We start from the raw sequence: 26,853 nt of genomic DNA on the forward strand, positions 1-26,853 counted from the left end.
TTAGCGTTATTATTTATTTATCGGTTACTTTACAGTTAGTGGTTACGTTCACGTCATTATTATTCATACATTTATTGGATGTCGGAGCATTGACGTCAGTTTTTAATTTGTTTGAGCGGAATAAATTGAGTCGTTGAATCTTAATTATATTCGGCCGCCTTAATTATTATGGTTCTGTTGAAATTTTTAGTATTTAATGAGATACATTTGCAGGAATATTGTTCCTTTACTACTTTACTAGCACGGCAGATCGATGAACGATGGCGGAAGGTGCTTGAGGGGCGAACGCAAACTGGAAGGTGCATTGTATATAGATTATACAATAAGTGGACAGATGACCTTAAGGCAGTCGGAGGGAGTCGCTGGCTATAACAGAAGACGTATTGTAGCTATTGCAATCAACTTTTGAATCAAATTTTGAAATGTCTCTCAATAAGTTCAATCATATCTATACTAATATATAAATCTATAGAGTTTTTACGGTTGGTCCGATAAAACTATTAAACTATACATCCGATTGAATTGAAATTTTGCATCAATGTAGAGGATACATTGACTTAATGGATAAGCTAACTTTTTTATAAGTGTTAAATCTCCGAAGTGTAAAGCGGGAGCGTTAATGATTATAAAAAATCATAAAAAACTAAATTTTGAATTTTAACTCTTTTAGACATGAAATTTGGATAGAATTTATTTGGGCTATGTTACGAGCAAACAAGAATGTATTGAATGAATTAAAATCAAAAAGTTTGTGTACGCTTCAAAAACTCAAAAAGTTCTGCAATGATCGGGCTAAAATATTAGCATGGCATCAAGGATTGTTTTCATCTATTTTTCTCAACCATTCAATCACAATGTGCCACAGCGAAGTGTGACAGGGTACAACTAGTGTTTATATGAAACGTAAGCTTACTGAAAATTTCTATTATAATACTAAGGATTACTTAAAAGATAAAAAACTTGGATGTAAATTGCTCTAACTTCATAGCTTAATATTAATTTACTGTGCGATGGTGATAACAAAAAAATACCCGGCTAAGTTTGTTGTGGGCTCTTCATAGACCAGGGCGCGTTTGGAACCTTCGTAGATTTAGGTTTTAGTTGGCGAACGAAGTTATCACCATGCCCTTACAATTATGTAAACATATATGTATGAATGCTTCATAAGTGTAATTTGAAACTACTTCGCTAACCTGCATTAAGACAGCGTGGTGTTTTTTTTATAAATATAAATAGCGGACAAACGAGAAAGTGGCTCGTGATGTGAAGTTATCCCCGTTGAACATCTGCAGATACCAAGAAGTTACATTGGCAGTTTTTAAGGAATTTGTTTAACCACTCTATGAATAACCCTGTAAGTCAGGAATAAAGTGTTTTGAGGAAACAGTAGATGGGAAATTATTTCACGCTTTGCAAGTGCGAAGAAGAATCTACTACTCGCAATACCAGATCACTTTTACCTTTACCAGATGGTAAAGGTAAGAGGGTAAACAAATGTTCAGAGCGTTATCTCATTATGCTATTTTTTATAATTATGTGTCCAACAGGTTTAGATTAATAATGATGATGTTTATGAGTATAATGCTTAAGGTTTTTCTTTGGAATAACAAGCACCCTAGCTAAGATTTCCATGCTGTCTAAGATGGCTTAGCTAGAGGTATGGCAGGTATATATACTAATCAGTATATAATATATATAGTATATATCCCTAATCTATCTATCCCTATCCCTTGAACTAGAAGCATTCCACCAGAAACCTCGTAGTGATTAAGGATTAATTATATATACTTTTATGTTTTACCACTACAAGTTAGCCTAGTCTAGGATAGTAGAGGGTTAGGTATGGCAGTTACATTAAACTCATACCCCTATTCGTTTTCTCCGTGGCATCGTAACGGAACGCTTAATAACTTTGCGTCATATCCTTGTCGGTATGGTGTAAGCCACAGTTGAAACCAGATAACAGTTAGACCAGAAAATTAAGAATATATAAATTGCCAAATTGCCCTCGCCTGAGATTGAAGTCGGGACCTGCGACTTGATAGGTGCTCACCACTGTGCCAGAGAGGTCAGCAACCACAATGCAGCTATGGCTAAATGTTTATATTAAGTGTGATTTATCGTGTATACCAGACAAATTAACACAGCGTCGGAGGAATGGACTTTGTAATATTTTTGCTTAAATATTCGCACTTTCCATTTGTGCTAATATCACCGACTACTACTTAGTTTTCTTTTAAATTTCGAATCTTGCATCGAAAATACTTATTTTACTAAGACTTATTTATAAAATTTAATAATAAGTTATAATAAATTGTTATTTTTATGTAATACTTTGCCGCAAGCTCTTATTTATTTACGCGAGGCCCGAAAACGATAAAACGAACCTTACCCAAACTGGCTACTAAATAATTTATATAATCTTTTTACTACTACTTAATTCATAAAAGCCAACCTATTTCTCACTTTATTGCCAAGCTAATTTCTTTTTAATTTCTATATCTATTTATATAATTATACTTTATTTATATCATTAAAAGTTGTCGAATAAGGGCGTAAAAGCAATTATAGTATGCATGCATTTTATATGTATATGTTTAATGTTGGTTTTAAGAGCATAAGGAACCAAAAAGTTAATGCGTTTCCAGCTACGATTCCCAGCCGGTCAAAAGTTTGTTTTTCACAAAGGAAAAATGCACCAAATGTTCGCTTTGAAATCAAATATGTGCGAGGTTTTTATTTTGAGTCGGGTTTCACAGCAATATTGGGTTTGTTATATGTGTGGAAGAAGTAAGTTACTTTTCGTAAAAACCATTCAATCATTTAATATGTTGTAAAATTTCCGTGTTGAAGTAAGTAGAATTTTAATAGTATTTAATAAAAAATGGCTCACCCTTTCTCTTGATTGAATTTTTCAGAGTCTAATATCTAATTTCTTAGTAATCTCATCAGGTTAGGCTGTAATGGGCCTTAAATGAGGCTCCGTCGGGATGGTCATAATCGTAAACTTAGTAGACATTTAGGTTTTTAAGTCCACGTATAAACTAGCATACTGCGGCGAACCTCTTGAACTCGATACTTCGAACAGCAGAAGAACCTATCTTATACCTTTTCTGATAAATTTCCGGTTTATAAATAAACAAGGTTGCATACGGAAAGGTACCTCAGTTTGTACGATGTGCAATAATAAAAAAATTGCTGGCAAAAAACCAACTATCTAAAACAGATAAAAAGCCAGGAATAAATATTTATAACAACATTTTTATGTCGGTGCAAAGTAAAATGTGTAATTATTAAGTATAGATTTACCTTGTTTCTTTTTACCTTTTATATAAAAGCAAGGAAAGTATGTAGTAATTTTCTACATTTTACTTTATAAGTTACCGATGTAATGGCGAAACCTTGGCGAATGTAAATAAAAGAGCAGGAAGCTTAATTTGCTATACTCCGTGAAAAGCAGGAGAATCTGTATATAATTTCTTCAATTTTTATACTCCACACCTTAAGACTTAATTCCTAAAAAACTGTTAATTGTAGGGTCAACATCTCCTGAGGATGCTCCGGTGGCACATTGCCATAGATCTTATTGGTATGGATTGTAAAAAGTGAAGAAATAATGAATTACATCGTACAGATTATAGCAAATTAAGCTTCATATTCATTGTATATCACGAAATTTTGCAAAGTAACGCTTGCTCAACAATTGAAAAAAATGTTACGCCTGTGATATGAGGCGTTCATACATTTTTTACTTTTGAATGTACGTTTCGTTTAGGAGATGGGCACATATTGTTACAACTGGAAAATTCTGTCTTACATTTACTCAAACAATGTCGCGGACTATCGCTTGTATATTTAGAACCAATAATTTGTATACCACAAGAATACATTGCATAGTTACGAATAAGATAAATTACGACCCAATTATAACTTATGTTGAAGATATTCTATAAGTCAATCTTGTAAATGTAACTGTTAGTCGTACGTTAATACTCACACTAGAATACCTAATATCTTTTTGGACTAACAGCGGTTTTTAACACAGATAAATTCAAATTCACAAAGGGGCAGAATTAACGTTGAAATGGGCATTGTGTGCGTAGTTAAGTTTTTATCCCATTCGGAATGTGGTGGGAGCAGCTTGGCCAAAGTTATAAAGCCTTACATAATGTTCCCGGCGTCGGACTGTGGTTTAGAATTCGTACTCCCAGGTACTTATGTAGCTCGTAATTTTTTTTGGTCTGTGGTAAGAACGTTTCATTTTTTAACATTATTAACAATTTTGGAAGTTATACTAAGTTAGTTTAGTCTTAAAGGATAATAATTTTTATAACGATCATTTTATTGAATCATGGTATTCGTTAAAACCTTAGTCACTTCAAGATTTTACTTATGTTATTTGAGGTCGTTATCTGAGGTAACCTAATTTATAACGAAATTATGCCAAGGAACTTCGTGCATTACAAGTATTACTTCGTACATAACCAAGTGTTTTTGTCTATATTCAATAAATCCGGTGTAGTGGAGATCAATGACAGACAAAGCGACGGAAAGAAAGCAGGTGGCAGAAAATAAACAATAGATTAGGTAAACTAATTTAACTAGATTTCACCTTAAAAGCTTATCACATGCCTTATGTAATTAAATAGGCTTTGGTGAAGAAATTTCATATGTTACAAAAAATTTAAATAAAACATAATATTTCGGACTTTTATTCCGACGCGAACTTTAACAATTTGTAGGTAAATATACATTCTTTTCTTGCTTGCTTGTTCACGAAGAATCAAAAAGCGTTATGTAGAGTTAAACTACGTTCTGCGATTTATTCATTACTCAATTTCGGACAGTGATGTTATTTAACCTAAATTGCAAAGAACAAGTCACAATGTAAAACTAATACAATAAACAACTTACATCGGTCTCAGGCTGCGGCTAGCGTTTGGCAAAGACAAAGTTTGGACAACAAATTGTGAAGAGCAACTTCGTCGTGGACTACGACGTTGATAGCGTAGAGTTAAATCTAGTTACGATGACCCTCCGTGAAACTTTTGATAACTTTGTAATCAGCTTTCTGAAGAATCGGCAAATAATGATAAGTAGGTACTTATTTCTTTAGTACTTTAAAGAGTTGCGAAACCAAAGTTCTAGTTCGGATGATAGTTGATCATAGTCGTTACGATTGATACGTGCTAGAGTGGCGACCCCACTGAAAAACGTAGCGTTGGTGAAAACAAGAAAAAAGATAGTCGTGGGGAGTTATTTACATCCACCGTTGTCCACGTGCATATATTGAAAGAGTTTAGAGATTCATGTACAAATTGAATTGGGACTAATAGTAAACAAACACACATTGATCTGTTTTATATCCTAACTACTACACAAGGCATTGCCGTGTAGTGACGGCAGAACCGAATACAGTTGTCACCAACCCTCAACTTCATGTCTTTGATTTGTTTCATATTCTAACTACTATACAAGGCCTTACCGTGTAGTGACGGTAGAACCGAATACAGTTGTCACCAACCCTCCACTTCACGCGGATGTCTTGGATCTGTTTCGTGTCCTAACTTCTATAAAAGGCCTTGCCGTGTAGTGACCTCAGAACCGAACACATTTGTCACCAACCCTTCACTTCACGCGGATGTAAGAGGCAACTAACGGAGAACGGGCAGCAGCGTCCACTGTGCTACTACTACCGGCAACTGCGATCGTCTGCCCAGCGTGGTGATTATGGGCCAAACCTCCCGTTGGGAGAGGACTTTAGTCCAGTAGTGGACTGTTATAGTTGACGACGATGACTTTTCATGACGTTGATGACACAAAGCCTGCTGGAGGCGGGTACTACCTCTAAACCGATTGGGTATTCATAATAGTGAAAAAAAGTTAACAACAAATAGTTAGTGATATAAATTTTTGTTCAAGTTATTTTCTATAAAGAATTTAAAATATATACGCTCTTATAATACTCTCTTATATTATGGAGTATGAGTGAAAACTCTTATGGGTAGTGCCCCAGTTCCCCCTTTTCCAAAATATATTACGGTGTAGGCATTTAACCGACATTGATGCACTAACCTCATATGTCATCAGTTTGGATTAGCTTTGTAAACCTACACTGATACTGACTCGTTAGCAACACTGACACTAGCGTTAGGAGTGAAGCGAGGCGCGCTACCGTGAGTCTCGCTTCACTCCTAACGAGAGTGTAACGGGAACTACGGAAATTTCAACTGTAAGCATGCCAAACAACTGCTAGTATGTGCACTACGCCGATCTTCAAACCAACAATTACTAGAGGTAGTTATGGGATCAAGAATTTTGGAGAGAATATGTGAAAACACGGGAAGATACGAACAAATGATACAGAGTCCAGAGTGTCGTGAGAGCTATGGGGGAGGTCCGGGTTAGAATCCCAGTCGGGGCATTTTGGGAATTTATAATTTCTAAATTATACCTAGTCTGGTCTAGTGGATGTCTTTAGCTGTGGCTTTTTACCACCCTACAGATAAAGTCGTATCGCGTCCGAAGTGACTTAGCATTCCGGTACATATATTTTTTACTCTTTTTTTTTTTATAGTTTGCGAAAAGCAGGAGAATCTGTATGGAGTAATTTACCATTTCATCAATCTCTATACTCCACACCAAACAGATATACTCTCCTCTCTACGCATGTTTCGCTCCTTCTTTGGCTTTTTTTGCAGTTTGATTATAGCAATATATTAAATTGCAAAAAAGTACTGAACAACGTTACGAAATAACAATGATTTTATTAGCACTTTTATACGATCCGATCTATAAATACTTTGACATTTCAAGCAAAGAGAAAATAAGTACTACGGTCTACGTGAATAGCTACGCGAGCTTTTAATTTAGTTTAAATCCGCAGACTGGAAACAAAGGACGGTAGAAACTCTTACGAACGAGTGCATGGCGCGGTATTAAAAGATGTAGTCGCATCAAGCCGACTCAACGGTCTTACAGACCAAAAGTATCTTGAACATGAAAAGGGCGGTATACGGTTCGCGTAATCTTCTTACGTTTTCCGTTTAAGTGCACTTGTAGTGAATCTGTCGTAGACAGCTTTCTAGACTCAAATTGAAAAGTGAATTTTACATAGCAAGTGACTGCAGTTTCATTGCTCGAGATTTGGTCCGCGTCTGTTTTTGTTTTTAAAACTTTTTTTAAGTTTTGTAGTCTTGTAAGTTTTATATAGGTGTAGTCCTTAATTTTTTTAAGCTTGCAATAACTTTTATATTATATTTACGATTGGCATAAATTAAAAAAAAATGCTATTTATAAATCGGTCTCGTAGTTTCAGAGCCAGGGTACAATAGGAAAGATTGTACCCTGATTGTATCTTTATAATATTTGTAACTATATAATTTTGTTTGAAATCGATTTTCTGAATAGAAGAATTTAATTAACTTCGTTTAATTAGCTTCCCTTGAACTTCGAATTTGCGATTAAAGCTGTATAGAAGCTTTTTTACGTGCGGTAAAGTCGTCCTAGCGAGATACGGCTAAAATTTATAAATAAGTATCATTATAAAACTCTACATATATGATTGAAAAAGCGATAATTAAAAGTCAAGCATTTTCTTTCTTTAAGGCAGCTGTAGCGTCTCTATAATACACAAAACACAAAAGAGTACGCTGAAAACTTAGTAAGAATAAAGACGTGAATTTATAGTAATTTGTAAAGAAAGAACCAAGTTTCTAAGTGCAAACGTTTCTGAGAAATGACGTGTCGAAAATGAGTTAATGTAGGTTCACTCCAAGGCTGGGGCGCAAAATGAAAATTTCCTAGAAAGTCTTATTGAAGTGAATTCTTGATAGAAAGAATACAATTCAATATACAGAACCAACGAGCTACTTGATCAAAGTAATGTTACTCAAATCATTCGCCATAGAAAAAGTTTATATCTAAACCTACAGAAGAAGTCATACATTTTGCCCTTAAATCATAAATGCCATTAGATAATACTTTATGGCTTATAGTTTTCTCTTTCAACAATAATCAAGTAGAGCCATAATATATAACATAATATATAAGGTCACATCGGTCGAGTTCGGATTCGATTTCCACTAGATTTGTTCCCAAACCCGATGTACAAAGAATGGCTTGGCAAGTTGCCAGACGTCGTTTGGCTATATCTTGCTGGATTTTTTCCACAAATTATTATTAGGTAAGAACTACGCTTAAAACTGTAAACCATTAAAACTGCTGCATAACTGTTATCATTACACAGTATAAAAAAATAAGTAAAAGTATTGAACAGATTTGATATTTTAATTTTCACGAGTTGAAAGTGTATCATCACAGAAAATGATTCTTGTAGATAGACATTACAAACATTCAAAAGAAGTTCTGTCGAATGAAGACTAGGTATCACATATCAGTCTTGCTTCTTGTTAAAGGAATTTAAGTTAAATAATGGAGAGCTATTCATTTAAATTCCACTTGTTTGTTCAAGTAGAAAATTAGTAAATAATGTAAATTGGATTTGTGAAAATTTCAATAATATTGCATGTCTTAGTTTTTTTTATTCCGCATCATAATTCCTGGAACTATTTCTATGTATTTTTTTATGCTTACGTATTTTGAAATACTTGAAGAAGCATAATATGTTGTTGTTAAAGAAACAAACAGAATAAAACTGTGAAGTAAAATCTTTTAACTTCGCAGATTGACATTTCCAGGCATAAACCAGATATAGTTCGAGCCCGTCGAACGGGGAGGGTGAAATGAGAGGATGGGTAATGATTAGTTTAGAGCATCCGGTGACATCTTTGAAAATAGAAAACAGTAATGGTGCCTTTTTTCTTTGCCTCAAGTCTTTGCCGTGGAACTTTATTATAGAATATTTAATACAAACCTTTACAATGGTTTGAAAAATTATATTTTATTATTGTATGGTCATGTATTTTATGAAAATAAAGTCATGATCTTAGTCTTTTGATATGATATCAACCCAATAAGACCCACTAAAGGCCAAGGGTCTTCTTTCACAATGAGGAGGGGTTAAGGCCGAAGTCCAGCACGCTGGCCCAATACGGATTTGTCGACTCCACAAACCTTTGAGAACTCTCAGGCATGCAGGTTTGCTTACGATGTTTTCCTTGACCGTTTAAGCAAATTATAGTTGAATTACTTAATACGCACATAAATTAGAAAAGTTAGAAGTGCGTACCGAGATTCGAACGAAGTCGAAATCATACCCACTGGGCCAGTCATACCACCGCTTATATTATTATAGGAAATTAAAGTGGAAACATTTAATTACCATTTTAAATGGCGGCAACAATTTCACTGCGTTTTTAATTAAATCATTTCTGAGTTAAAAATGTGTAGTTACAAATTAAACAACCTTTGAAAAAGGTTATATTGTGGTTGTTGTTGAGTTATCTTTGAAAAAGGTTGTTATAAATACATAAAATATTTTTTATAGTAATATTTGACGGACCAGGCAAGTGGCCAGAAAACCGTCGCCTTTGAATAGACCAACACGCGAAGCATCTAAGGAAGATGTCCTACAAGGTGCAACCCTGTGTCCATTAACCTCTAGTGTAGGTGTTAAGCCTCATGTCTGTTATTTAACCCTCCCTTCAGAACAGAACAGACCAATGCTGCTTGGCGGCAGAAATAAGCATGGCGGTGGTCCTTCCATCGTCGAGCTTATTGACAAATTTATTTTCAGGCCATGCTGAGGAGTGCCTTTAGAGTTCGGAACTAAAGACTAAATCAGCAGAATAAATCAATGTTATCAATATTTTTGCCAATATTCTCAACTTCTAACTAAAATATAAAGCACTATTGTCTTTTTCCACGATGTATGTGAATAAAGATAGCTGACGTGACATTTGTTATGGATTTTACAGCTCCGGTGGTCCACAGTCCAAAATTTGGGCTGGCTCAATATTCCTCATAACATATTAAGATAAACGGTGGGATACCTGTTATCCTAATATTACATATATATAAAATACTAATTAAGAAGCTTAAAAATATTTTATGTTACATAATAGCCCAATTATTGAGAAAGGTTATGGGCTAAGATCGCGTTAATACCCTTAGCAGCCGAGGAAATAAGAAAGCGCGGATTGGTGATGCAACGCGGTAGGCTTAATAAATTTGCACCACACCAACTATATCCATTCCGACTCGCACTTGACCAGATCCTTATCGGAAAGATAACTCACTGTTTATAATTCTCACCCTCCATGCTATTTCTAGCGTGGGTGGTGGGCTTAAACAACTACTCTCACAGTGTCAGTAATTATAAACGGCAACTAAGACAATTACTAGGCCAACGTCAAACTAATAATATAATGCGAAATTGAGAAACTGTTTGCTTGATAAAACTTTTTCTGATATTGTAGGAAAAACTTCTAGACGATATAAGTAGAAAGATAGAGATGAGAAAAAGTAGATTTAGCTCGGATTGGAAAAAGAGGGCAGCAAAATAAGGATAACTAATAATGCTGTATTGTGTAAGAGACTGTAATAAAAGTTGATCGCCTTGCTCAGGCTTATTTATGAATTATAACGTAATTGTATTACATAATACAGGAATGTTATGATTTCCCATTAGGTATGGCAGGTTTACTGTCTACGTTGTCAAAAGATTTGATTTCCGGGTCGGGGCGATAGTTGTTAGGTTTCCTGTCAAGAATGTATGCCTTGAGTTAGGAAATTGTCGGTTTCCGCCATCTTGCCTCGGAAAGCACGTGAAAACGACTAAGACACCGTGAGGTATATCTGCATCGTTCGAGTCCATACAGGACAGAAGTGTATCTAAAATGCAGTAGTATTTGTACTCTTTATACTACTTTAACTCAGTGTCATAATAATTATTAGCCTATTTGTTAAAATCCTAATCAATTTAATGAAATATCTGGCAAACATCTATTTATAGTTATCAAAGATTAGTTATTTAGCCACGTTATAAAAACAGTGTAGCAAAGGTTAAGGATAATGAAGAATTTAAAACTGGAATGGTTCAAAGTTACTTCAAATTTTATTCGTGCCGATCGTAGTTCGTTGGTCATGGGCCAAAAAGTTAAAAGTCAAAAAATATTTATTCAACTAGCATATTATATTTAACTTCTTTTGAACGTTTTACACAAAGTCTTTGATTTTTCATGAGCTCAGCTTAGATTTGAATGTAAGATTATAGTTATTAGTTGATTACGCTTTCCAATGGGTTTTTCATTTCATATTTTTTTCAATTTAAATATTACTTGCTTTAACGGCGAAGGAAAACATCGTGAGGAAACTGTTTTTCATAATGGTCTTTCTCAAACCGTGCGTAGTCTACCGATCCGCACTTGGCCACCGTGTGGGCTTCTGCCTAAATCTTTCTTATTCTGAGAGCAGACAAGTGCTCTGTAGTAGTCGGGTAATAGGGCGATAATGTTGATAACGAAATATCATCATCACGTTATAAAATACATTTTAAAAAGTATTTAAAATAGGCACTCGTTTAGTAACAAATTACTGGTGTTAACTGTGTAACATATGACCTTACAATACTCTACTACGATGTCGTTTAGTAGCCATCAAAATGTTTCATTTCTGTTTATTGACAGAGTAAAGGTCTGCTGTATTTAATTTTAATGCTTTCCTGCAGTCACGAATGCCTGTACTCAAACATTCATTCCATTTCCAAGGCGAGGCTTGGCTGAATGCGCCGTAATTTGCTTTATTATAAATAAATAACTACACTATTTAGAAACAAAGTTCCAATAGTATGTGTATTCTTTGTACAAATTGTTCATACTAAGAATACACCTACTAAAATTAACTTATACCATACGATACCTTTTTAACTTCCGCTCAATGTACAGAGTCCATCATGATGATTGACAACTATTGAAAGGTATCGTCTTAACCTAGGAATAGTCTTCATCGGTTGCCTAGAGATTTAGGAGATTCCTAGAGAAATAAAAACGTTTCACTAACTCTTATATGATATTTAACGACGTTAGGCGCCGTCTAAAGATACGGGGGGACTCGTAAACTGATACTTGACAGATGAAAAAAATATAAATTCGGTTTTGTTTAATAAGCTTTTGTTTAAATCCATACGAAAAATTTAAAATATAACACAACAATTACAAAACTAAACACCTTGTGGCAAGAACCATAGACAATTAGTTATATGAGTTATATGAGTTGCCGAGAGTAAATCTATCGGTGAAAGGTTAATGTATGCCTAGGTATCATCGTTGATAAGGCGTTACTCAGGCATTGCCTTGTCCGTAGTTAGAGGAAACGGGCTTTAGTGGTTTTTATTCCAAAATAAGATTGACAACCTCCCACTGTGTCACAGTGGTGAGGAAAACTAGGAATTTATATATACGAGTATATTGCCGAATTTTGTCAAGTCTGGTATGACGGGAGGCTTCCCTCAAGTGATTTAGCGTACTGGCATGATGCCTCCTAGGAGGTATATAGATATATACATAGGGGTATATAGATACATAGGGGTTCCATACTCCAAACAGGGTGGATCGCTACCATCTTCGCTTACTTTGCTTTTTTTTGCCACTACATGTTAGTCTTTGTCTGCAATCTCATTTGGTTATAAGTGATGATTCTGTCTAAAATGGTAGCTGCAGACGTTACTTTGCTTCAAGATATATTACTACTATCGTTCTCTTGCTGTAAGTCCTATCTACAAAGGTTGCCTGTAAGAGATTGCTTGCAGCAATAAGGCCGCCTGTGCATGTCTACATTATGTACTGTATACTCCTTACTGTTTCTTTTCCTGTATGTTATACGTGCAAGTGTTTCTTCTTCTTCTTCTACTATAAATACTAAGCTATTCTAATTTATAAATGCCAAAGTGTGTTTGTTTGTGTCCTTCGTGCCCCAATTAAGCAACCAATTGACTTCGTTTTTTGGCATAGAGTTAGTTGAACCTACGGAGGGTAGCACTTGTCAGTTTTGGTCCTTGGAAAACTCAAATTCCCAAGAGTGAGAAGTACAGAGAAATTCGTATTTTACACGAGAAATCGTCCTGCATTCACGGCCTAACAAACTAACCAATCGATTTGATTTTTGGTATAGAAATAGTTGTATGAACGGTAAGTAAAATAGCCTACTTTTTTAGTCGGGCAATAAAATGGAGCTCCAATGTTCTTAAAAAATTGGATTAACGGGTACTGTCTTATATTATAATCGAAAACCCGGCAAATATGCACGGTGCAATTAAACATAAATCGCACCACACAGATCTTCCAAAACGCGCTATCTACAGACTTTTTGCTTCAACTTCATCCCGACACAGAAACAGTTTACGTCACAAATTAGGAAGCGTTATGAAGTCAATATCTCCTAAGGTGATGATCGCCATGCAATTCTGCTTACTCGTACATAGGGGTTCAGAAAAAGTCCTACGGTTCATCCAGACAAAAAGTACGGAAAATTAATTTTCGGAGAGCGCAACTTGAATTTCTAGACAAAATCCTACATTTATAAGAGCGAAACCACTGATCAAAGCTAGTACGGACTAACCTATAAAAATACCTAGTTACCTACTTACTCGTAGATCCGAAAAATTCACAATAGAACCCTTTTCTTTGTATCCCATATATTTCCATTGCTATGATCCGCACAGGTATTTTGTTACGCTCTGCGGATCCCGCGCTCGGGCTGTCTTCATTACTTATGTTTTCTTATCTGTAATCCCGGCCGGGGCTCTGAATAGAGTTAATATACCGTTCCACCATTAATTCAGCCTGATAGTATCCATTCGTAAGTAATGCGACGGTTTCGGTGTGATATCTGATACCTACTTCAATTGACCTCTGTCGCAAGGAGAGGTGTTTAATTTGACCGTTGTGTATTTGTCGTATGTGCGATCGCGGTTGCGCTGCAAACGGATGTACCAATTGCATTTATATGTATTGCACTGCCTCAATGCTGTAATGGTTAGCATGGTCAACTCGATGACGAGTTCCGGGGTCGTTCCCGGATCATGATGAAATTTTGCATACACGTTGTCAGGGGTGCATAAAAGGATTACGGATAGCTTTTATCCAGAAAGAAGTACTAACAACTTTTAGAAAAGGACAAACGGAAAACGAAAGCGAAAACACGATCGAGGCCGTACGCTAAAGTTATATTTATTAAAACATAAGGAGGGAAACTAAATAAAGTATTTACGATATTTATTAAAAACAGCTACTTGAATTCCATGAAAATGTATATTTATTTAAATTTGGTAGGACAATAAAGTTAGGAACTACTAGATTTGATTGTGTTTTTCGTAACCACAATAATAGACTCTTTTAACTGTATATATTGTGATCGTTTTGTAATAATATTGTCAGTGCTAAGCGACATCGCGGGACAAGAGATTTCCACGCTATTCACGACTGAGGAAAGTGTCAAATCAATCACAACGGGTGAATGGGTTACACGCCAAACAGCCACAATAGGCCGACATAATACTATTCTGATCTAATGCTAGCTCATCTTGTTACTATGATCAATATTATGCTACAAAATAGAATATAAGAATAGTGCGTAAATGTAAAAAAAATCTTTACATCTTGTATACATCACTACCATCATCGTTAGTCCATTAATGTCACCTTGCTTTTCCCCTAACGTTAGAGAGTTGAGACTCTCTGTGTTGCTCCAATTTTGGTATCAGGTTGTGTTAGTAGGCTTTAAGGATTATAGATATAATCAGTTGTTAGTTATAATAAACGGAACTGAAGGCTCCAAATGGTCCCTGAGACATAGGGGAAAAATTGTTAGGTATTGGATTATTAAGGAAGATTAAAGTCTCAACTCAAGTCAAGATTGTGTGTTGCCCATGACATAAGCTTACAGACCTTGGATGCTATCATGGGACTCATAAGAGGAGTTACGCGAGCGATGGAGAGAGAAATGCTAGGAGCTCTCTAAAATCAAACCAGGAATAAGATCCTTACAAATACCAGAGTTTCCGATATTGCTAAATGAGTCGCGAAGCTAAAGTGGCAATGGGCAGGGTACATAACTGATGCACGCTGGAGTTCCAAGGTGTTGGAAAGGCGACCTTAAACCGTTCAACGCACCGTTGATAGACCCTTGAATAGGTGGACTGACGAAATTAGACGCTGGACGCAAGCGGCATACGAGCGTGGAATTTGGAACTTCCTACAAAAGTCTTATGCCCAGCAAAGGACATTAATAGGTTGAAATATATAATGGATAATTAAAAGTTTCTTAACAGTAAATCCAAAACTAAAAAATCTTTAGTTCGACCCGGGATTGAGTTTACGACCTCGTGATTAAAACAACGAAGAATGTGGCTCTTTATAACATAACTCAACATATATTCAACTTACTCATAGGCCTTTAAATTGTTACACTTTTCCTGTGCCATAAATGACCTTTGCACAATATTTGCATACATCTTTGCACGCTCTTGTATACTAGCAAAAAAGGGTAACGTTGCGGTGCTACAAACTTACTTTTGGCTCTGCAATTCCATTCTAGTAATTGAGCCAGCACGTTTCAAGGCCATTCCATAAATGGCCGCAGTACTCCATACACGACCGATCTTGAGCTTGGTATAAGGTAAGAAGCAGTTCCGGCATGAAGTACCGCTTGACCTAATTGAGGATGACACGTTAAAATTTTCTTGTTTATTCCGAATTTAAACACCTTACCCGGAATTCCTCGTTGTGTTTCCATTACATTATATGCTCTACCAACTAGGCTTATTTGGTTAATGACTTAAATGCATAGACGTTGGGTGTATTATGTTTACAGTTTATCTCTTATTGATGTTGATGTTTAAAATAGTTTGTAAATCAACCATTATATTAGTGTTAATTTCGAGAGCACGATCTTCGGTGGCACGAGCTACCTACGGTAACTACGCAGATAAGTGCTTATTAAATTTTTATTTACGCGTTTCCCATGATTGAGGGCTACGATGGATCAATTTGAACTGTATGGATTATGCAATTGAGTCGTTATTTATTTCTTCATATCACGTTTGAATTAGAAATCAGACTTCATATATAATATCCTATCCTATTATAATGAAAAAAAGAGTTTCGAGTCGGATTTTGACATATTATATATCGCGTGCACTCGATTTACTTTGGGGGAAAATTTTGCATTAGTATTGCGCAAAGATTTAATATTTATTTTACATAAATATTAGTACAAGGCCAAAATAAGTAAAAATTTCCAAACAAAGTTGTTATTCATTGCGTATATGAATAAAATAAGAGAATAGTTTGATTTTAAGATAGTTGAATACAGTAATTTATAATAAAAATAAATAAATTGGACTGTTTTTAGGACTAAAATAGTACTTTCGTCAATTTAGTTCCGACGTTTGCTGATGCACAATAATTATTCTGATATATTGAAAACATTATTGATAATGAAGGCTCGTAATAAAATAATGTATCTATTAACAATAATAGCAGTATTTAATTATGTAATAATAATACTATTATATAACATTAATTGAACGCATGTGATAATATCGGAGATTAAACGGTCACTTTATTTTGCAATTTGTATTAGCAATGTAACTCTTATATCGCCTCAGATTGGCGGTAGTTAACCAATTTAATATAATTATACACGCTGTAGCAAATATGTTATCATCGTCATTATAATACCGCTTATTAATTACTTCGCTTAATTGCCTCTTTGGGCGACAAGCAGGCTGTCTCATTTTTTGTGCTGAGAATAATCGTTACTTGGCTTTTGATAGCTTGCGCGGGAGAAGATTTATAAGTTATGTGTCTTAAGATTTTGCATAAAAAATGAGATGTTGTATAACCATATATATATAGCTTCTCACTTGCCGAGTATGTACGTCCCAAAAAGCGGCAGCAGCTGCCGAATCTGCTTAAATGCTTAAGCACCGTAAATACTCCGTTATTTGTAAAGTACGTTATTGCGGCGTTTGCGTTTGAGACTCTGGGGCCATGGTCGTCGGACACGAAAAATTTTATTAACATAGTGTCACAAAAATTGGTCCTTACGTCTGGTGACCCAAGAGCTGGCGCTTATAAAGCCCAACGGCTAAGTCTAGCTATTCAAAGGGGCAATAGCGCCAGCATTTTGGGTACCATGCCCATTTAGAAGTGAACATTTAGACGGCTTTTATTTATTGTAAAGATAAATTTTAGTTTGTAATTATTATTAAATAATTATATATATTTATATATGCTAAAATAAATCAAAAAATATATTATAACTATACTAATATTATAATAATAACAGATTAGATTTTTTTTTATTGGCATGTAATGATTTGTGTGGAAAAGTGTCACAATTTAAGGCCTATGCGCTATTTTATATTGGTTATGTTATAAAGAGCCTTAGCTAAGCACGAGATCTTGAACTCAATCCTGGGTCGAACTATTGTTATTAAGAAACTTATGGATTATTTAATAATCCATCATATACATTTCAACCTATTGATGTCCTTTGCTGGGCATAAGTCTTTTATAGGAAGTTCCAAATTCCACGGTCTTGTGTCGCTAGCGTCCAGCGTCCCCATGAACTCGTTTTATGTCGCCTATCCACTTGTTCGGGTATCTACCAACGCTGCGTTTACCGGTCGAAGCCGCCGTTTCAGCACCTTGGGACTCCAGCGTGCATCAGTTTTGTGCCCTGCCCATTGCCACTTCAAAAAAATTGCACCTACATATAAAAACTTTCACGCCGGCGAAGGCAAGAACCTGTTTTTTTTCCTTGCTTGTGTTTTTTGTTACCTTATGAAAGCTATATAGGAGACTGAGTATATTACTGTGATACACCAGCTTTTAATATTTAATCAGGTTAATTTATCCTAGCAACTTATTATTATTTTGTAAATTAGTACTTACTTAGTTTTGTAATTAGTAGTTACTTAAACTTTTGTAAACAAAAAAAAATGTTACACAAACAAAACAAATTTAATATCATAATTAAAGAAATAAATTATAAAATTAAACATATTCCAATTACAATTTTCATTCCAACAACATATACAATTCCTCATCTTAGTGTCACTAACCTAAGACTCTTTTTGTATATCTCTATTTCAACCTCATTATACAGATATATATCTGTAAAGTAAAACCACATTAGTCGATTGAATCCCTTAAGAAGACGAGTGTACGTAAAGCAAAGGGAAAAATAACTCGGGTAGAAGAAGGTTAGTCAGGGGCTCAAGAAAATTGAGGAGAACGCCAACCGTCGAGGCAGCGAAACCTTCACCTACAAACTATAGACAAACATACCCGTACACAACGATTTATTTAAAAAAAAATATTTCGAATTTTAAACATTTCTTCAGTGTCTTTATAATCTGTCAGCAAGGGGTCCCGAGCAGTGGATGTTCACCACTTTTAAATATCTCCAATCATCAATAGACTTTAACAGACCATTAATCGACTAAAGGCCTCTCCTAAAGGATAGTTCTGTCCTATAATCACCTCGCTGGGCAGACGGGCTGCTTATCACGGAAGATGGTGGTAGTAGCACAGAGAACACTGCCGCCTGTCCTGCATTATGTTCCCTCGAACGACATTCGCGAGAACAATAAAAGTCGTAAATCTTAATCGACTCTGTCCCACGTAAAACGACTGCGCGTAGTTCAGTACAAATTTACGCTAACACGCTACACAATAACGCTTCGAATCTCTATTTAAAAAAAAACAAAGGAGAATTTGTTTTTCGAAAATTCACGGATTATCCATCTTTTGTGCAAGGATAATCCAGCTTTGCCAGAGGGTATTAACTTTTTAAATTTCCAAACGGTTTGCCGCTGTGCCGCGTGCTCACTGTTTAGGTTTCCGTTTCTAAAATTGATCGTAATTACAACCCTGTACAACAAATTGTTATATAGAGGTAACTTTAATTTTAACGTTGCTTTTTTTTTTAAAAGTAACGTTGTCTTTCAAGGTGCGAAACCCTGAATTCACAAGTAAAAATTCAGTATTTATTTTTATTGATTGCGCCATGTATGTCAAAAAACAAAAAAATGCATTGAATTTTGACACACTTTCTTTTAGTGGAAGTAGGTTAAAAATTAATTTAAAGTAAACTTCAGAAGCTATACGAGATAGCTCTTGCAATTTAGCTTCGCTTTCTTTTAATATTAAATAGAAGAAGGAAAACTGAAAACTCGGGAGTTGGGCGGGATATTCGGATTCAATTTAAAAAGTTTTCAATGAGAGCTATAAAGGAAAAATATGATTTTGTATTGCCAGCGGATTCGTTTAACTCTCCAAGTAAATGAGGGCGAAATTATAAGCAATGTAACGCTACGGTCTTCTTGTTACTATTTGTTATAGTTTTACCAAAATTCCGTCAACAATAATAAATGTAATACCAATGGGAAAGCAAGAAATAAATATATTCTACATTTGCAAGTGCTTTTTAAATAAGATGTAAAAATTAATCATTATTCTAGAAAAGACGCTCTTTTTAAAACAAAATTTACGTTTCATGCGCGGGCAGTTTATCCTCAAATTTCAATGTCAATGTTCCCTCAATTTCAAATTGAGAACCGCCTCCTTTTTTAAGTTGCTTATAAATAATAAAAGGTTATTAATTCATGTCCGATTCAAGTCGTCCATTATAAGTCGAGTGCCCTTATATATTCGTCTCAGTGGTAAGAGTGATACGGAATTTATGATGTAATAGAAAACACTATACACAATAGTGAATTTCAACCCGTCAAACTGTCAAACCGTTTTAGTCGAAGGCAGTACCTATTGTGGTTCTCTCATACGTATTCCTACCAGATTCTCAGTTTGACGGGTTCATCACTATTTTGTATATTCATAGTAATTGGTAAACGCTGTATCGCATTTTGCATTATTTCATAAATCCAGGATCACTCTTACAAAAAAGATGAATCTAACAACAGTCTACTTATTATAACACAGTCGGACATCAATCAATACGTTTTAATTATTTTTAAGCGAATTACAAAATCAGAAAGGTTTAGATAATTAAGGCACTTTAGATTTTAAAATTTTAAAATTTTTAGTTAGTAAGATTGTTGTCGGATACTTTCTATTTTAAATATTTTTATTTACTTAAAATATTAAGCCTACAAGTACGAATCTGCTTTGTTGCCACATTATGTAACATTACAGTACGAAAAACTGAAAATATATTGTTAGCTCCAGCCATCAAGTTTTAATTTAATCTACATCAATTATAAAACTGACTTTTTTTTGAATAATAATTTATGCATTTGATAATCAAATTTTTAAGAAGGTTATGTATATATATATAATTGGAAGAGATTAGTGAGTTCAATATATATATCTATATATATATATATATATATATATATATTTGGAAAATTGAGGTCGTAGAATAAAAAATTGTATAAACCAAATATGCTTTTCAGAAGTTGTACGCGGATAAAGTCGCGCGCCAGTAGTTACCTATTTATAATAATACGGTAACGGGACTTTTTAACGAAGATTTACGATATTTTAAGTATAGAAGAACTATATTTTTGTTAAAAAGAGAATTTGCTGAGATTTACAAAAATTCTAAGACTCTCATTAATTAGATACACTATCGATTGTACGGGACGTACTTAGATATATATTTAATCAAAATTCAAAATTCATTTATTTCAAGTAGGCCTAGTTTATAAGCACTTTTGAAACGTCAAGACAGTCTGGTTTGTGGTGACTCTACCACCGGTTCGGAAGACAGATTCCACCGAGAATAGCCGGCAAGAAACTCAGCAGATTTTTCTAATCTAATCAGGAACCTAATAACAATGTTAATAGGGTAAAATGTTCTTTTCTAAAGTTGGTATCCAACCAACTTGAATGAATATTAAACATAACGAACTAAACTCCTCGATGGAGAACAGTAACCACTCGCAAAAGACTGGTTGGTACTAAATTAAAGCATACTCACTCATACATGAGGGTCTTGAACGCTAATGGTAACAATTGCAAAAAGCCAGATGCATAACAATTGATTTGAATATTGTTGTTACGTAAGCGTCCTATTAATAGTGTTAAACCTAATAATATCCATTAGTTATTACGTTAGACGGATTCACGGCAGTGCGAGCAGCGGCAGTGCGAAGTTGAGAAGCCTTAAAAACGACAACATGCGGTTTATTTCGGTAATACTTTGTCGCGTTACCTTAACCTTGCTTTAACGTACTCCCTTTTTTATAATTGCTTTTATAATATCGTTTTACTTTTGTAAACCTCTTCTACATAATATTATAAACACAAGCGAGACAAAACGATGCGTGTGATAGTGTCTACGGTTATGACTTCGGCTTCAATTTCGGGGGGCCGAGTTCGAATCTCACCTCTTACTTTTCCAAGTTATGTGCGTTTGAAGTAATTAAAATATCACTTGCTTCAAACGTGAACGAAAACGTCGTGAGGAAACCTGCATGCCTGAGAGTTCTCCATAATGTTCTCAAAGGCGTGTGAAGTCAACCAATGCGCACTGGGCCAGCATGGTGGACTACGGCTCAAACCTGTAGTCTAAGATGGTGCCGGGCTGACCTGTTAGGGATATGACAGTTATAATAAACCCACAACCACAATTTGTATCTATGTGACATCGTACTTGTCCGTAGGGTGGTATCTACCCACGTCCGAAGGAACGATACCAAACCAGAAATTATAAATTCCCAACTCGCTCCTGTCGGAAATCGACCCCGTGATATCCCTCACCACAGCGCTCACCTCTGCGCCAAGGATGTCGACAAAATGGTATTTTTCAAGATTGAAGATTTTTGGGGTTTTTATTAATAATATAATTTAATCAAACCTGTTTAAGTACTAATTATTCGATAAATAAAGAATATTTTTAGAAATAGCAGTGGGCTCATCACAAAAGAACATAAAGTTATAATTATCAAGGAAAAAATATCAGAACGCATTATTTTTCACACTTCCGGAAGAGTGTTCAATGTTTGGTTCGAAGGTTTCAAGTAACGCGTGATTGATGCTCTAATAGGCATATTATTCTAATAGGTAAACACAGTGGCATGCATAGAGGGTATGCACAGGGTATGCAGATGATATAAAATGAAGAAAATCTTTAGGACGAGTTATAAAAATCTTAAGGATAGGCATCGTAAAAGTTATAAAAAGCCTACCCTTAAGTATTTATTACTCGTACTGGAGAGTTTAGTTTTATATCATCTGCATACCCAGTGCATACCCTCTATGCACGCCACTGGGTATACATGAACACCTCAGTTGATCGATGAAATATGATGAATTCATCGCTATCTTCTCAATGTACACTTAATATTAAAAATCTGATCAGTTTGTTTGTATGCTTGCACTTCCGATTGCATTAAGTAGACTATTTATTAAAGAAGATTGTAGACGATAGCGTTGCGACCCGTAATTGAGGCGTGAATCGCAAGTGTAACGTAAGTATTTCCACCATTATAAAAGCTACCAAGTTGTACCTTCTATCTAACTTGCTCTACTGTATTTATATTTTAGTAAGTACGTTCGTAGTTAATCGTAACTAAGAGAGATTTTGTTAAACTTCTAGATTGGTTGGTAAAGGTTTGCGAGAAGCTGTGAAAAGCCCTTTTCAAAAGTGTTGATATAGCTCTTTTCTAATATCGCGAAATTTATTACAAATCAAAGATACTAATGTTTTTGATCACAGACAAAGATTATACAGTCGTAGAACCGCTTTGCAAAATTATTAAAATGCGATCCTTCATAGTTTCTACTTTAATTTTTGCCGCGGTGTAGATATAATCCTATGTACCTTTCTTTCCAGGCGAAGTGCAGTTGCTCTTGTTGGAGGGCGACTTGGTTTCGGCAGCTGCCATTTTCTCCTTCTCGGACGACATGCTCACGCGCAGGGACCGACCACGTCCGAGTTTACGCGACGTACGAGCCAACGGTCATTACTGTTTACGATTATAAAAATGGACGTTAAAGCTACAGACACAATGTTTTTTTACCGAAATGACAATTTGGCACTAGATCGACTTTCTATAAGATTGCAATTTCATTTGACTGACTTTTAAGATGCACTTAAATGAGTGCAAGCTGAACAAAAAATGTAACTAGGTACGCAATTCAATTTATTGTTTGAATTTTCTGATTACAGCAAAACCAAAAACATACTACTAAGTAATGAATTTGATAATGCAAGTAATTCATTAACTCTTAACAGAATTAGTTAGGGCTTTAAGGCGCTAATAAGTTTATTTGACTCGAATATAAATATTGAATAATGGCGCTTTAGTCGCTAGAAGTCCGATATAACCTCTATATCTCTTCTCAAGTAAGAGATATCCATGATAAAAGGCTCTCTAGATTCTTCAAATGGTTGGATTGTACCCTGCTTTTTATGTTAGTTCCTCTCCGCTCCACTACTAGTATATCTTCTTATCTATAATGCCCATTTCTTATTTGAATTAACTACATGGCCTATTTACCTACTAATAATGAAACCATATTATGTCAATTTCACTGAAATATTTCAGTTTTCGTAAAAAGAGTTTAGTTTAGTCGTATCTTAAAAACGCAATACCTAATATTACAGAAACGTTAATGTTTACTTATTAATTCAAATGGTTAAGAGTCACTCGAGACTTGAGAATACCGGACCCTGTATGATACTTCACACGACTGCAGACTAAAATAGCGACCAAATGTCATCTTGATAAAAAAAAAAAACTAACGTACTTCAAGCTTAACACTATCACCGACCACTCCCGTCAACAGTTCGCACTATTTTGGATGATAATGAACGATGAGTGATTTCTATATGACTAATAATGTAGGCAAATAGCCAATACTTTATTGACATAAAACTATTTAAAAAAAACATGGATTTTTATGGTAAATAAGGATGTGAAACTAAATATTTGTTTTCGATAGATTAAGTGTAGTGGTTACGATGCTCGTCGGTTCTTAGAATTTATTTGGCGGTTTTATTTTAGTAATACCTACCGATGTTTTTGTATTCAGATTGAATAATGAGTAATGTTATAACAAAAAAGTTGTGCTAATAAATGTTCAGATGATAGTAAAAAACTCTAATGTGTAAACTAAAAGCAACCACTGGACGATCCTTCTAGATTATTAGAGGTTATATAGACCGAAAGATCGAGTGTAGGCTATTAGGTTAACTGGCAGAGAATATTCTATTTCTCTAGAAATATATATTTGGCATCTTCCTTTCAATTGATTGTTTCAAGATGCTAATAGAACAATGAACAATTTTGAATTCAAATCTTGAATATACCGCCAAGATAATAACTATAAAGCGGTAAGGACTGTGACATAAAAGGGAGGAAATTGGAGTAATCTGGAAGTGACAGCACCTTTATATTTCACCGTCGTTAAGTTTCCCGGGCTATGCCCATTTTCATTGTCGCTTACTATCAAAACCAGTAGTACTATTTTATTTTAAGGAGCTCTGCAGTTGAACAAGGAATCCTTATAGATTTGTCAAGTCGGTCAGATAGTCGGTGTCTTTCTCCCGTCTTTCATCTTTTTTCTTTTTTCTTTTCATCTTTTATATCTCTATTAAATCTTTATTTTCTTTCGGTTTGTTTTATTATTAAAATCATATTACGAATTTAGTATTGAGCACGTTCTAAAATTAAATTAGAAGATGGAATTGATGGAAATCTTTTTTTTTAATTTTTCAAGGTGAACGGATGAATAGAGTGACAGTGGAAACTACAGATTGCATAAAGAGTTTACAATAGGAGTAAAAACACTATTGGAGTTATATAACGGCTAAAGCTCTAAATATTAATAAAATTGTATAGCTTATACACAAAATTACGTTTTTATTCTCATCAAAAATATTACTCAAAAGCCGAGTTAAGTTTTTGAGATATACGAGTACTTTTGTGTTACGAGTTACGTTAATTCACTAATTTAGCTTAAGTAAAGCAAAATCAATATTACACTATGTTAATGAGAGTATAAAATTGCTGTAAGTAGCCAAATTGTGAAATTTTACTCCACACAAACAAAACCCAAAAGAATGAGTGACTTTTAATTCGATTCCTTTCTTTTACGTTACTTAAGTTCACTTAAAAACTTATATGACCTTATATTTGGGGTCCAAAGGTAAATATCACAGTGCTTTTTATGACTTTTATAATACAAAGTCTACACGTACACTTCATAAATTATGCAAATAATTTGTAAACTTCGATTACACGACGTCAAGTATCAAAATTCCACTCTTGTCATTGTGAAAGGTAGATATACAACTTTATATGTCTACTAATATATTAATGAGCTATTGGTACTAATAATTGTTATATAATTATAAGGCCTAAATTCAAAAGTAATATTGTATATAAAACACCTACTTGCTACTAAATAATGATCCACTTTTCTACAGTAAATAATTTCATACACTATAAGTAGCAACACGTAACAGTAGTAGGTAAAAATCGCAATCATGATTAAATCCGAAGGTACACAATTATTTTTATCGATACAGTGGCAAATCACCTTGTCCTTGGATGTCTTCCCTTATATCTACTACATACAGCCTATTTTACTATATCTTCGGTGGCTGCGTACATTTTATCTATTGAGAAGGGTCGGCTCTGCGGTATGGCGCGTAAAAATACATGGCTTGTGTCAATCATTGCCCTAATTTTGTGGATTATCGTGTTAGCCTTAATGTGAGAGCTTAGTTTTCATATCTTGTAAATAAATTTATATTGCGAGCCCCTGTACAACCTGCACCCTGAACAAAATGTTTAATTCTTGTAAAGTTCAAAAATATCACTTGAAATATAAATTTTATCATTCTATTAAGTTGTCGTAGCTAGGTAACTAATGTTGCCAGTTATAATGTGATGACATAAGTAATTGTAGGTGCAGTACTAAAATGCGTTAGAAATATTGATTTATGTGAGAAAAAGAAGTAAAACAATGTTGTAGTGAATAATTTAATGATCACAGCATGAAAGATGAATTGACAAAATGTACAATGATAATGTAAGTGATAAGTTAAATTTAGCGCAGCTATGGAGTATGAAACTTTTCTGAAGGCGCGAAATGTCGGCTATGTGTGAGTAACGTTGCTGGAGCTTAAATTCTAAATAAAAGAATACTTGAAATACAAATAAACAATTTCTAAATAGTTTACAAATTAATAAAGAGTTACTAGCGATCGCGAATCACGGTAACCGAAACTCGAGTCGGAGATGTCACGCCACTCAACACATAACCTGTCAATACGCACGAATTTCGTTACGTAAGCGAGCACGTTAAACTGGACCTGCACAGGGCAGCCGAGCGGGCGGGAAGCGGTCGGTGGCTAGGCGGGCGCGGGCGCTCGGGCGCGTCGTGCGGGCGCGATGAGCGCGCGGTGGTGGCGCGGTCCGGACCGGCACGCCGAGCTGTCCCGGGCGGGATCGATGCGGGCGGCGGGTGGCGGCGGAGTGCTGCACCGGGAGGCTGCGCCGCGCCCCGCGCCCCTCGCCGCCCGCGCACGCGCACCCAGCTCGCACCCGCCGCCCGCCCGACGCCACCGCCAGACCGACGTTTCAATTCCCTCTCCGTACTGATTTACGATACTCTCGCTTATATCTCCGCTATTTTTTATCTCACGACATTTGTAGGCACGCGATTCGTACCGTACGATTGAGTTGCTTCGCATAATCTATACCAGTCCATTCTAATGATATAGATGCGAAAGCTTCACACAATTTTTTTTAAAAATACGTATAGATTATCCAAAACAGAGATAGATTATAGTCCGGAATAGCACATATGCTACCAGTTGGATAAGTTGTTTTGTTTTGCACAGAGCAAGAGATCACATGGTATTTTGCATGTCCCCCCAGTTTGACATACACAAATATTTAAACTTCCACAC

General features: G+C 35.2%; 1 protein-coding gene across 7 annotated transcripts in view; it reads right to left on the minus strand.

Annotated features, from left to right (window-relative positions):
- The window catches only part of LOC120628375 (solute carrier family 12 member 4), a 415,818-nt gene that overhangs the window by 29,857 nt on the left and 359,108 nt on the right, over positions 1 to 26,853 (minus strand). Inside the window, exons 1-2 of one of the 7 annotated variants that reach the window (XM_039896751.1) lie at positions 26,254 to 26,391; positions 22,753 to 22,897 (exon numbers count right to left, since the gene is read on the minus strand). The exons of the other annotated variants lie outside the window; for them this stretch is intronic. Coding sequence (XP_039752685.1) covers positions 22,753 to 22,837 — 85 coding nt within the window. The 5' untranslated portion in view covers positions 22,838 to 22,897; positions 26,254 to 26,391. Of the gene's footprint in view, positions 1 to 22,752; positions 22,898 to 26,253; positions 26,392 to 26,853 lie in introns of those variants that run through there. 7 annotated transcript variants of the gene reach the window in all.

The sequence above is a fragment of the Pararge aegeria genome, chromosome 2, assembly GCF_905163445.1.
Source record: "Pararge aegeria chromosome 2, ilParAegt1.1, whole genome shotgun sequence".
Taxonomy (NCBI): Eukaryota; Metazoa; Arthropoda; class Insecta; order Lepidoptera; family Nymphalidae; genus Pararge; species Pararge aegeria.